Genomic DNA, 14203 nt, shown 5'->3' with positions numbered 1-14203 from the left:
CCCTGCCGTTTTTCAGTCATTTTACTGTAACTGTACTCTCTATTTTTAAGACGGCTAAGGGACACTCTTGAAACCGTCAACGGACACTTGAGAATTGCTTTATGCACTAAGAAAATACCTCAAAACGAAAATGTAGGTGTTATAACATCCTCGGAGACCCAGGGGCAGATAGTAGGGACGAGGGAAAAACTAAACGGGCGGAAAAATATGGCACGAAGAAAAGTAAAGAACGGCGAGAAGAGCTCTTCTCGCCGTTCTTTACTTTTCTTCGTTCCATATATATTTTTCCACCCGTTTAGACTTTCCCTCGCCCCCTTTATCTGCCCCTGGGTCTCCGAGGATAGTGTTATAAATGACAACAAATTGTAAAATTTTTAATATTTTGTAGTCTTTCTCCAGTTGGCAGAGCACGGTATACTGTTACGCTTTTAGGCAACAAAGCCGTAAACGTTTGCTTACAATGAACGCGTTTGATTGCGTACCGTAAGAAAATGATTCCACTTTTCTGTTACAATGTTCCAGTTTTAGCTGATTCGCCTAATTCATAAGTTAAACAGATGATTATTCAACGCGAATGGGTTCAGCTTAAGTTTTTACTGGTGTCACGTTACCTTAACTCTCTATAGCCGGACCAGGAGCCGAACAGTCGAACAGTCCCGAAAGTGTCCGTTTTAGAGAGAGATGAGTGATATTAAGTTAGACTGAAGAAAGGCGCTGTTTCGAATAAGGGAGTTCGAAAAAGGATCGGGAGGGCACGAATTCGAGCATTTAGGTAATTAAACGCTCTTCTCCTAGCAATTGACTTATCTTTAAACCTAAATGGCCGTGCTGATTATAAACTAACCTGGTCTAATCTTTTCCTTCACTCACCGACTTAAACAAAAAAATCTAAAGATAGAGTAACCTGAATTCAACTGAAACAAATGTCGCATCTGCCACTTTTGGGCGGCCTCAGTTTCATTCAGTACTGATCATGACTGATCATAACTGCTGTTAATATCGAGGCTAGCGGGGTGATAATAAGAAACAGCCACACGGTAACGCCAAAAAATTAAAGGACACACGATTACGCTCATATATATACGAAATACAACCGCTATAACAGCCCATATACGCCGACAGCCCCTATATTTCCTTACACAATCTGGAACCGGCCAATCATCGAAACGAGCGGCAAGACCCATTAAACTTCAAGATTGAGAGATCGTGCCGCGCGATACTTATAGTAACCCTACCCGCACTTCGCATTGACCTGAACGTATAAACGCTCCATTTTAGCGCATTCATGGGACAAACATGCCGAATACTTGAAGGCCTATGAACAGTTTGAAACTTCCACAACAGCTAGCTATTAACAGTCTGATTATTGAGTAGTAGCCTGCGCAGCTTACGGGATTGTTATACACGGGATAATTTGCTTGGTAGCCTGTTCCAGGTTCTCAGAATCGACTCAGATACTGGGAAAGACGCGAAAGTGAAAGACGCGCGAAAATGTGGCGGGAAAAAGGAGAAAGGAAGGAAGCCCTCCCTCTCCCCAGTTACCTTCTCTTTTTTTCATGTTCGCCCAGGCTATTTTCTTTCTCTTCGCGAGGACTTTAATTTTACCTGCTCCAATCTTAGCTTCTTGCGGCTCCGCCGCCACAAAAAACTACAACACTCGCCCGCTAATACCGCCAGTTACGTAGGCTGATTGAATCGCTGATGCCTGTCTGTATCACGAGTCTAATCCAAGGACCGTCATGTGTTCTATTGTTTTCCAAAGAGATTTAGTTGCAGCGTGAATTTTGGCAACAGTACAATCGATTTATGAACTAATAACATTTTTTTATCGGCATTTTTGCTGAAACTTCTTTAATTGAATGGTACAACATAACAAGTTGCACTGACACGATTTCATTTTAGTTTATTGAATACACTCTTACATGTAAACCTATAATACAAGCCTTTCTAGTTTTCGACTATCATACATACACACACAATAATCACCCAAGTACAGAAAAATAGATCATTACTTTACTGTGTAACCAGCAACATAACAATTTATTTTTGGCCCCTTGCAATAGAATAATAATTTGCAGTATCTAAAAGGGCGTAGATAAATACTTCACTTTTTTCTTAAATACATTCTATTACAACAAAGATACATTCGAGGCAGTAAACACTACAAAACAGCAAACCTTTTCTGATAATTCTACAATTTAGCACCGTAATGAAAAAGTATATTATTTTAAAACCACATTTATAGAATCAACTCTGGAATATATTACAGTTTCAAATTTCTATATGTTTTTAACAACTTCCAACAAACCAAGCCTCGTTGAAAAATTTCCTTAAAGAACTAAAAGAACCGCGAATGTTTTACATGAAAGACTGTTTTATAGCCCGACTCAATTACCGATGAACATATTAAAAGTCGTTCCTAAAAACATACGTATTACGAGAATATTTTGAAAGAATGTTTTCAAAAATATCGAATAAAAGTTAGGCCACAGTTCCGCGATACCTGCGGTCCCTGTACTAAAGAACAGAGAGTGCACGGCATCATGGGAAGGATGTACATTCCCAGAAGACACTGTGCTAGAGCAAGGAAGCTTTCTTGGGGACGAGGCACCATACACTGAAAGTGTTGATCCTCTTTTGATCCGTAACCAGTGACAAGACAGTGTAAGTCCACCTATCTCTAAAACCAAGAGCTATAATAGGACCTGTCCTATTATGGCTCTTGCTAAAACTTATCACATTTTAAGGGCATAAGCTACCTTACCTATGGTCCGGCCACAAGGTAGAATATTGCGCGCCATAGTTTTTCGTGCACCCCTAAAGATTGTTGGAAGCAATACTGTGGAAGTATAGAAGCTAGTTTTATGATTTTTTTTTACCGAAATTGCTCAGCTTGTATTTACCAATTTGATTTCAACTATGCGTGAAGATTTCAATCTTGATCTACTAGTATGTCAGCTGACCTGAAACCGTGGCCGGTCCTAAAATGTTGCCGCTTCGTGTTGCAGATAGACCGCTTTAGAATTGTCTGCAGACAGCAGAGTGGGGTAATCAGTGTTCGATACGCTGGCCGGACTAGCGCTAATAACAGAGTTTGGAACAGGGCGGATAAAGGTTATCCGCCCTGGTTTAGAAGTATTGACTCTGCGCTCCTTGCTAACGCTGGGATCTTGCCTTTGACTCAAGTAAGCACGTTGAAATGGCGGTCACGTCTGCAGTAGGGGACGCCAAAAAATGTCCTTCGATATATATTGTGCTAAATACATTTACACTTTAATAAATAAAGTCGGATTTAAAATGGGAAAGCCTGAAGACAACCTAACTTTCACCTAAAAATGAAAAATGTCAAGAATTTTTTAACTCCTCTAAAATATCTTCATAAAATGGTGTAAATACTGCAATATTGTGACCGATTACACGCGCAAATCGGCCGGTAATTTCTGATAGTTCAGAGTTCACACAAGCTAGTCCCTGAGGAATGGTATGTGAAGTGGATCTTCTATCTTGAGATGGTGAATAACGCGCAGCATCCCTTCTTTGATGGTGTAGACTCTTAATTCGGGTTAACATGAAGTCGTACACCCGGGTGCCTGCAAGGTGAAAAGAAAAATTCGCTTAAAATTTCATGAGGTAGAACTTATTTTACAGTTAGGAGAAAAAAAAAAAAAAAGAAGAAGACGACGAAGAGGAAAAACACTGGCAGGATGAGCTTCCAACTTGAACCAAGCGAGTCATTAATCTCATATCCACTATGCAATACAGTGGAAGCTCTCGTAAGCGGACACCCTCGGGGCGATAAAAAGGGGTCCGTAATAGACCTTTTTACCGATACGGCGGCCATATTGAATTTATTAGATTAAGGAGTATTATGGGATGCCCAGGGGGCACTCGCTCAGTATTTACGCGCGCTTTTGGGGCAAAAAGAGAACTTCACTGTATATTTCTCGGGAAAAAGACGATCATTATTTCATCCAAACACGACCCAACGATCTTTTTTCCCATTACAATCTTTTTCTACGAAAACGTAAAGAAAAGAATGAATACTGGGAATGCGAAAAAATGTTTGTTAAGTGTTTGGCTATACTACCGTTCTGATGACGTTGCCATTTAGGCGCAAGCATAAAATTCACGTGGTGTTTTGAGGTGCAACCGGACGTGTCTTTGAAAAAAAAAAGAAAGAAAAAAAAACAGACACAGACTGATAAAAATTCAGCCATTATGACAAAGAGCAAAATAATAAATATAATAAAAAAAAATACAAGATTCAGAGGCCAATGAGGTGTCCGCTTACGAGAGCTTAAAACTAAAGCTAACATCTAACTCGTAAACCCTGAAAGTGTCCACGGCCGCCTACGGGAATTATCTGCTTGGGAATGTAAAAATGCTGAGTTTGTACTGTAAAAGCTCTAGTAAGCCGACACCCTTGGGACAAGTTCTCTAACCCTGAAGAAATAAAAGGATGATTATCAAATGCCTATTATAATTTACTACTCACTTATTAAGTTAAATACGGTGTTATCAGGGAATGTTATTCCTTCAGTTTGTCCTTTCAGCATGTCTTTTTGTTGAGATGTGAGTTTGTTTAAACCTCTGTCATCTAGAAACTTTTCAGTTTCTCGTATAATCTGTTCATACATTCCAGGAAGAGCAGATGGGAAGTCCCTAGAAGAAAAGAAATATAGTATACTGAAATATTTCCTGCACAACATTTGAGTTATCGTGAATAAATAATCACTGTTATTATTCATTCAAAAGATTTCGCCGTTGCTGATTGGCTCCAATCCCCCGGCTAATTAACAATTATTCCTCGAGCCCGAATGGGCTCTGAGTCAATAGCCCATGAGGCCGAAGGCCAAATGGGCTATTGACTCAGAGGCCATGAGGGCGAGAGGAATAATTGTTAAATAACCAACTGGTGCTTACCATATTTGGAAGATGCGAGCAATATACCATCGATTCGATGGTATATTTTGATTAGAAACGAGACTGCTAATAAGAGATCATCGGTAAGCCGCCAAGCTGTTTATTCACGTGTGAACTAAGACAATTGGCGTTCACGGGAATCCGAAGACAAAATAGCTGAATTTTGAACTAAATCTGAACGGAAGAAATACAAGAATCGCTAAACATATCGCTCGATGGATGTTATATACTTTTTGAGGAGTATCTGCAAGGAAAACTTTTATATCCTGAAATCTTTCCGAGAAATAGGCTAATTAGGTTTGAAGAAAGTCGACGAGGAGGTAATTGGAAACATTTTGAATGAATAATAAAACAATCATTGAATTCGCCTTTAGTATGATGTGAAAAATTATGCAGATCTCGGCCTTCATCCTCGGTGGATAACATCCTCCTCGATCGGCATTATTCTTCACATCCTACCTACTCAGCCTCATTAGTCTAGACTGCTTGAATTGTAAACTAAAGCTTCACTCCTAACGATTCTACTGAAAAAAATTGAGGACGTTACATGCAAAGCTACACGCGCTAGAACCACTTATTAAAATTTTCTACACATTTGTCTGTAAATATTTCTCTTCCAGCCGACTAAAATTTCCCGGGAAAAATTGCAGACAAATATGTGAAAATTCCGGTGAAATTTAAGCGCAGTTACGGTCCCAAAAATTTGTTGGTAAAATCCTTTGCTATGTAGCTTTAGTTTGCAAATATTCATATTTTTTTCAGAACAGCCGTTTTACAGAAATTATTCGACATTAGATTCTCATACAAACACTGTAATTTCTCACGCGGTTGCCTTCTCGTCAAGATGGCTTCCAAAACCGCGACAAGGTCTATTGAGCAAAGGATGGGCGCATGGGGGTATTCTGGTCAAATGAACTCAAGGTATGTTCTGACTCACCCCTCAGATACACCGTCCAAGAGAATATAAAGCACTTTCTTAAGACTGGTGAGATAAGCTACATCTGAAGCCAGCTGTTGACCAACAGTGTTCAGTGTTACGAGTACAACTGAGGCAATTAGAGTGGTGCGGCGGATACTCCATCTCATCTCAGCCAATCGAAACTCGTCCATAATCAAAGTCTACAAACAAGAGAGAGGTAGATACTAATAAACACAATAATTTGCGATTTCATAAAATGCATTCATACAGTAGATTGGGACCCCCACTTCCCCTCCTGGAAGGCACAATAAATAATCTGACAGGTCCTTTCTGTTTGCCCCCTGTAGATACAGTGCATCTTCTCAGAACTTCTCACATGAAATAATCTTACATTCTTAACTGTATAGTCAGATTATTGTCATTATTATTATTTATTTATTTACTTATCTATTTTCTTTGACATATTTATGTTTCCTCTAGTATAGTGAACACTGTTTTTAGGAGTATTTTATTTTAATAAAAAGCGTTAAAGCACAAGGCACGATTCTGACAGCAGCTGACAGCTTAAATTGTGGATAAAAATAGGAATGTGATACGTCCTATTGACGTTGATGTTTTGTGTGTTATCACATCTGCACAGAAATTCAGAGGAATTGTGGATTTTGTGTGTTTATATTGTAATGCTACCTGTCACTTCTACAATTAGATGCTAAAACAACCAGAATTTTTAAGCAGCAGTTGCTTAGAAGTCTAACAAGGCCATGATGGCTTGCTCCAGGAAACCACTAGAAAAATTAGCCTGGGACCAGGCACCTGGAGGAAAAGGCAAAAAATGGGGTGAAGCAGCTAAAATCGGCAAGCTAAGCAAGCTCGTTTCTCTCACCAATTTTCCCCACCCCCTTCCTAAGTTTTTTTTTCGCCTTTTCCCTCACTGTGAAGCCTAGTCCCAGGCTATGGAAAAATGTATTAGACTTAAATGACATTAGAATGAAAGTGCTACCAAAAACATCCGCCAATTTTTTTTGGGTATGGAAGTATAGAAAGAGTTTTGGCCCAGTAATGATCAGTGTTTATAAATACCATTATACCTCAGGGTAAGGCCAGCCTGGTTCACCGAAGATAATTCCTAAATATCCATGAACTAAAACATCTGATAGACTAGTGTCTTGTAGCTTCCTCTGAAAGTCTGTACTGTCTACTCCCTCTGCTGAGTTTTGTGCAGCAGTCCTAGGACTTGTCCCTGCTGCCACCTCTGCTCCTCTTTTTAACCACACCTTAGTTGACATAAGACCAGCTGAAAAGTAATAAAGATGATTTAATTTTGTGTACTTGTAAGAAAAATAACCTAATCATGTGCTCATGACTGTGCCCAAAGAATAATAAAATAATGTCCATAATTAGCAATTATTGAATGAAGCTGATGAGTAGGATGCGAAGAATTAAGCGGATCTAGGTGGATGTTATCCACCGAGGCTGAAGGCAAAGGCAGATAACATCCTCCCAGATCTGCATAAGTCTTCACATCATGCGAAAGGCAAATTCGATAATAATTATTCATTCAAAATGTTTCTAAGTACCCCCTCGCTGACTTTCTTTAAACCTTTAACCTTTTTCTTGGAACAGTTTCAGGATAAAAACAAATGTTTTTCCTCGCAGATGCTCCTCAAAAAGTAGATAACATCCATTGAGTGATATGTTTAATGTAGTTTTTGAACTGTTCTTAACAAGATTACCTCATCGTAGACTTTCTTCAAACCTTTAGCCTATTTCTTGACAACTATTTCTTGATATAAACAGATGTTTTTCCTTCAATGTCGATACTCCTCAAAACATAAATAAAATCCATAGAGTGATATGTTTAGCGTATTCTTGTATTTCTTCCATTCAGATTTAGTTCGAAATTCAGCGATTTTGTCTTCGGATTCCTGTGAACGCAATTTGTTTTCGGCTTGGCGATGGTCTATTTCCCTATGGCTAGCAGCCTCATTTTCAATCAAATTATATGGTCTATTAATCAACCTAGTTTCCGATCAAATATACCATCCAATCGTTATTTATGTTGCTCACATATTCCAAATATAGTAAGTGCCAGTTGGTTATGAAGAATCAGCCAGGGGATTGGAGCCAATCAGAAAAAGTGAAATGTTTTGAATAAATAATAAGTATTTGCTATTTGTATTTACATATTAGCGAGCTAACCGTGCTTGCTTGATTAGTCACTTTTTACAGGGTCTGATATCCCACCCAAGAAAATTGAATAATTTAATGCTGCACAGTGACTGATAAGACAACGAGATTTTTCTTTCTTTACAAATTATTTCTTTCTATTTCCCAATGATTGCCATATACATTCATAACTCAAAATATGCACAGTATGGCCAAACTTTGATTATTTATCTATCATTTCATCTCGGAAATTGTCGAAATTATTTAAATAAGCAGACCTGACAGACCTGTTCCTGCTAGTACAAGCCCTTTATTCAAATTCCTATCAGCAACCTTTGGCGTTTTGATGTGAGGTTTGACTGTATTTACTGTTATATCTCAAATTCACAAATTAAATACATGTTACACAAATATATTTTTTTGTTGTTGTAAATTTACCTATTTACCTGGATTAGATTGAAGATAATCTTTAAACTTGTTTCTCTCATAGTCAATAGACTGTTGCACTAGATGAGGCTTAATGGATTGAAGTTGAAAATTTGCCATGTCTACCTTCATTGCATCCATCAAATTAAACACTTCCCTAAAAAACATAATGACAAAAGGCAAATGAAAGTTATTGTTTCATGTGAGTTTCACCATTTCCAGGTAACAGTAACTTGCAAGTCCAAAACCAAGGTTGCACTGGAGAATCTGAAGAATGAACACTAACCATTTAAGAAAAACTATCATTTCTTAACTTTATTAGAAGATATGCTAACCCATGGGCCACTTTACACCTTTTGCTGTTCATAACGAGAAAATATGCCATCATTTGCATGAAACGGCAACCAATAGTGCGAAGATACATTCATTAGCGCAAAAAAAAGAACATTTGTGCATAAATCAGATTCAATAATGATTTTTGCATTTTAATCAATATTCAATAACACTTTTGGGCATTAATTCATATGCATATTAATCCTAAGGTTGTCCAGGAATGCTATTGAATTGCAAAGAGCGTCATAAAAATGTTAATGAATAGTGTTTGCACTTTAATGTTTGTCTGTTGTCCCTATTGACTTTCAAGATGGTGTTAATGACTTTGATGTTGGCGTTTTGAAAGTACATTTTTCTCTTTCATTTGCTGAATGACGCATATGAATGCCCAAAAGTGTTATTGAATGTTGATTAAAATGCAACAATCGTAATTGAATCTGATTTGTGCGCAGATGTTTGTATTTTTGGGCTAATGAATGTACAGCTGTATCGTCGCACTATTGGTCGCCGTTTTGCACAGATGATTGCGTATTTTCTTGTAATGAACAGCAAAAGGTGTAATAATAATAATATAACTTTGAAACAGTAATTTATTGCTTTGAACATGTCTGATGTAGTCACAAGGTTTCGGTCATCTGCTGTTTTCTATTTTAACAGCTCACTTTTGAACAGTTGTATAAGCTGCTTTCAGGAGTGTCAAAATAAGCAGCCCCTACTTATTTAAGCTCAAATTATAAAGGGCATTTATTCAATTCGAAACTCTATCTGTTTTGGCATGTTCTTTACCCATCTTGCAATGGAATAATTTTTTAAAACATTTTTTGTTTCTTTTTAGAAAAAGATTGTTTACCATTGAGAACAAGATTACATGTGTATTCTGGAAAATATCAGAAAAGAGAGATACTGTATGATTTACTTTAAAAAAATATTTTGTCTTGCACAGACAACTAAAATTTTTTCATGCCCACTCTATTATGCATTTTAAATTTTCTCTCACTTGAAAAGATCTACAAGATCCTCATTTTGAAGGATTTTCTTGGCTTGTTCATCCCTAGCAGGGGCACAGAGCTTGCTAAGTATACCAACTACAAACTGTGCCAGCCTTGAAATATCCAGAATACCATGACTAGCCTGCTGTTTTATTAGATCCAGGTCAAGAACTTCATTTATCTGTGCTCTTAGTGAATTGTGATGAGGAAGAAGCAGTGACAGCATATTCTGCAAAAACAAGGAAAAGAAGAAACTTCAATAAGTGCATTATTTTCAACTTTACTGTGACTTTTGGCCTAATTTTATATACTCATCATTTCCTGATATTAAAGCTAAACAGAAACTGTGATCAATAATGAAAGTTAATAAAGTTCCATCAGTATCTCTGGAAATTTTGGTTCCAATATATACCAGTCCAGATAATGGCTCAGTCAATTCCAAGCGTGCCCATCCCCCTCGGGCATTTGTCATTTTTTTTTTTGGGGGGGGGGGGAAAGCTGCAAAAACCCCTTGGTGGGGCTGGGCGGTTCATACTTAAACCCCACAGTGGGGCTTGAAAAATTGTGCAAATGCCCCACCCTGTGACAACACAAAAATTGCCTTTTCCACCCTGTAAATATGAGCTAGAAATGCTATATTTAACAAGGCGATAACAGTACTTTTTCAAAATTGTTTACTTTACAATTACACATTCATACCACCTTTGGAAACTCTTGACAATGATTGAACTAGCTATGCATTGTCTTTGGAGAACGAAATCTTTGTTACTTAGTCGGTTAATTCGATTGTGAGAGCAGGGAATTTACTCCTTAACTTAAACATTCTTTTCTGCTAATTTTAGAGCGGTTTTCACTTGACTGTCGAAAGGGATTGGTTTTGGTTTTACTACGCCCTTTGGTTGGCTAGTGTATTTACTTTGGTTTTGGTTTTACGACAGTCAAGTGAAAACCGCTCTAATATAACTGCTTGCGGTCTCCCTTAAATAATAACAGATGACTCTCAGTTTGGCATTCTACAAAGCTATATACATCCATATATATATTGCATCTTTATGATGTTTTGTGATATGTGTCACATCCTCTTTTCCTGTTGTCGTGTGTGACTTTGAGTAGGTGATCCCACCAGAGTTAAACAATAAGCAATTCAAGAGACATCTTTTGACAAAGATTAATTTAGTGAAATATTGGAAGTGGAACGATGTTAACTACTTCTAGAAGAATTGACATTACACCCCACCCCCGGGAAGAGGTTTTCTGACAAATTGCTCACCGCCGGGATTGACACGATGACAAAAGCCCGGGTGTTGGCCACACTTGGAATTGATTGAGCCATAAACTTTTGAGGACATTTCTGTTTTAAATACACTGCTGAAAAGAGCACCTTAACATTACCGGTATTAAACCTGCCAGGTTTGAAAGTAATACTTCTAAAGTGAGCAAACTTATAGCTCTACAAAAGTCGAAAAATTTTGCAAAGGTCTGTGTGGTGGCTGAGGCAGGTTGGTACCCCTCACCATATAAACATCTGCAAAATTTTGTAACTTTACCGAGCTATAATATCTTCATTCTTTCCCAACAAATCATTCTCAAACTTGGCCATATTATTATTTTTCAGGCTCTCTTTTCAGCAGTGTCGATGGATTTTTACTACCTGGTCCATGTCAAAAGTTGAAAAAAACTGTCGAAGGGTCTATTCCCAGAGAATTTAAAATTAATTTGTAAAGAAACAATAACATTATTTGAATATTCATTGACACTCTTGCAACTGACATATATAGTTTTGATACAACAGGAACAGCTATAATTACCTCTTTAACTTCCTCAATTAAAGACATTGCCTGGCTAAAGACTGGTGGCTCCTGATTAAGCTCTTCACGAAGCTTATCCCAAAATGCTTTATGAACAACATCCCTGACTTGCTTTTCGAGCCTGTAATAATTGACATGAAGTGATCACAAACACAGAGCAGTATCTGCATATAAATACATATAAGCTGCTAAATACATTTAACGGCAGATCTTTACAAAATTAATGTAGAAGCATTAAAAACCAGCCTTGTACCCAGGCCAGTTCGTGCTATTCGAGTTACCAGAGAAGGCTTAGAACCGAGTGCCAATTTTCGGCAATTTTTCCTGACAAGCTTGACAGGTGACGTCAAATCCGAAATCGCAGAGGACGACTGGGAACGAGGCTGGTTAAAAACTCCTCTAATTGCTTAAAGGTTAAAATGAATTCACAGACTTTTGGTTGATATGGACAGTTGGCCAAGGCCACAATGAGATCATAATATTGTTGACCTGCATTGGCAGGTCAATAATAAGTTTGCCATAACCAAAACTTGGGAAGAGATTCCTACTAAGATAAAAACACGTAGCTGCCATAAGTTCAAAAAAGAATACAAGCAAGTTCTAGTTCACTCTCAAAGGTAACAATGTAATATGACTGTTTCCCAAAAAATGACCACTGGATCGTCCATAGTTGCCATGACACCAACACACATTTTTTATGTATATTTTCCCACTCATAATATAATGGTGGTTAACTCGAAAGCTAATCTCCTCGGACTACCGTACACTTCTATCAAAGCCATTTATTTTATTTTCTCCTTCTTCTTCTTTATTAAGCATTTATTTTTTTTCAGTTAATTTTTGTTTTTTGTTTGTTTCACATTCATTAGCATACATTTTACCAAACCCCAAAGTATCAGGGTCAATCCATTTGGACAATCCAGATCAGGATCAGTGATCCGAGATCACTCGGATCATGAGAAATCAGAGGAACGAAGAATCCACCCTGGGAAAGGATCACCAATCCTGATCTGGATCATCGCCAGGGAATATACCCTGAAAATATAAAAAATTAACTGCAACATGTAATTGAAATTGAATGAGGGAACTATTTGAATGTCTGAACGAATAGTCTAAAGCTAGTAATAACTTGCGATGTATGATGTTGCTTGGTTATAACATATGATTTGATAAACATTATAAACGGAAAAATAAATAAAAATGGAAATGGCATTTTTTAATAATTATATAAGCTTACTTAGCCAGATGTGTCAAAAGTGAAATGTGTTCAGAATAACTAATAACCTTTCCTTAAAAATTGTCTTTACAAAAAGAAACTATAAAGAAATGGAAACTCTTTAGTGAATTGCCTCGAATGGAAGAAAATGTCATGAACTTTTTTGAATTATCTGATTATCTGTTTCCTTTAATAGCGAGTGCCTTTTATAGTTTGTCACGCAACTAATCCTCTCATCTAGTCTGACATGTGAGTGTCATTCATATACATAAAAATATATTCAGTGACTCGCACAAAAGGCAAGATACACAAAGAGAAATTCATACAAAAAAATTAAAAGCATTGTTACGAAAAGAGAGAAAAACGTAAATAAAAGTCTTACGAGTTTTCTGGAAGATCCGATTGAAGTTTGAACGAGTCGTCCATCAAAATTTCGTGAGCGAGAGCCATGTTTGTAATAATGTCCGCGGTGTTTTGTGGCGTAGTTTGTCTATTGTCGGGGTTGTCTCCCTTGTTTTGTGGCTCATTCATACTTAAAAGAACCAAGCTCCGAACTTTACATAGAAAAAATACCGAACGGATAGAATCTTTTCACAGCACAATAAAATATTTCTGATAATTTACAGACTCACAATAAACAAAGGTACTGAGCATGCGTGGGAAACCAGTGGCAAAAACCAGACTCTTAACCAGACTCCTCTCGTCTAATACCACAGGCATCCCAAGCTCCAACGACCCAAAGAGGTTCCGCGGAGAGAAATTCGAGTCTTTCCAGAGAATTGGATTTACTTTGATACTTTTATTCACTCTTAACTTTTGTATTTGGGTCGACTCTGCTGTCCTATTCGACTGAGCTTGTCGAATAGAACGGCGAAAGATCGATTTCGATTTTCACATGTGCCGAACCTAATGCATAAATTACGTTCACGTATTTTTCAATGTAACCGCGCTTCTGATTGGCTATTTAGTGGGTTTTCGCACCTTTGCGGACAGAACTCACAGAAGCGTAACGACGGTTACCAGCATTCACGTTGTAGATTTTTAGAATGAAACTGGACAGCTCAAAACGGTCTTTTAAGAAGTTGCTTTTCTTCTTATCCATAAAGAAATCGCGTATGTATTTTAAAATTTATGGTGTTACTTTATTTAGTCCAAAGACCACGATCACGATCTCCTCAGATGTCTCCTTGCCATAACAGAACACAAATTACACTAAAATCAAAACAAGAATATCCAGGCTTGGTGACTTTTACTTTTTTCAGTAAATTTCCCTCTTTTAAGCAGTAAGGATGATACTTCTTTTCGCCACGAATTAGGTTCGGCACATGTAAAGTTCGACGTTTGAACCCGGCGGGCCTTAGGAATAAATATAGCCTGCGTAGCAAGAGAGAGTCAAAGACCGCGCGCCAAATGGAAACGCTTG

At 37.7% G+C, this 14203-nt stretch overlaps 1 protein-coding gene across 1 annotated transcript; it reads right to left on the bottom strand.

Moving 5' to 3' along the window:
* Positions 1–1937: 1937 nt before the first annotated feature.
* Positions 1938–13406, bottom strand: LOC140933642 (T-complex protein 11-like protein 1). Its single transcript, XM_073383247.1, has 8 exons — positions 13163–13406; positions 11565–11685; positions 9765–9985; positions 8455–8591; positions 6931–7136; positions 5861–6042; positions 4496–4662; positions 1938–3590 (listed from the first exon to the last, which is right to left on the bottom strand). The coding sequence occupies exons 1-8, from the start codon at positions 13309–13311 to the stop codon at positions 3346–3348; spliced, it is 1428 nt and encodes a 475-aa protein (XP_073239348.1). The 5' UTR covers positions 13312–13406; the 3' UTR covers positions 1938–3345.
* Positions 13407–14203: the final 797 nt, after the last annotated feature.

The sequence above is a fragment of the Porites lutea genome, chromosome 4 (genome assembly GCF_958299795.1).
Source record: "Porites lutea chromosome 4, jaPorLute2.1, whole genome shotgun sequence".
Taxonomy (NCBI): Eukaryota; Metazoa; Cnidaria; class Anthozoa; order Scleractinia; family Poritidae; genus Porites; species Porites lutea.
The sequence above is the reverse complement of the archived record's forward strand: the minus strand, read 5'-3'. Positions and strand labels throughout refer to the sequence as shown.

Excerpts from the sequence above, each read along its gene's own strand:
- LOC140933642 (XM_073383247.1), bottom strand. The coding sequence starts at position 13,311 with ATGAATGAGCCACAAAACAAGGGAGACAACCCCGACAATAGACAAACT. Across the intron at positions 8,592-9,764 it reads GATCTTGTAGATCTTTTCAA|GGAAGTGTTTAATTTGATGG; the intron begins GTGAGAGAAAAT and ends TATGTTTTTTAG. Across the intron at positions 4,663-5,860 it reads TTGGACGGTGTATCTGAGGG|GGACTTCCCATCTGCTCTTC; the intron begins GTGAGTCAGAAC and ends CTTTTCTTCTAG.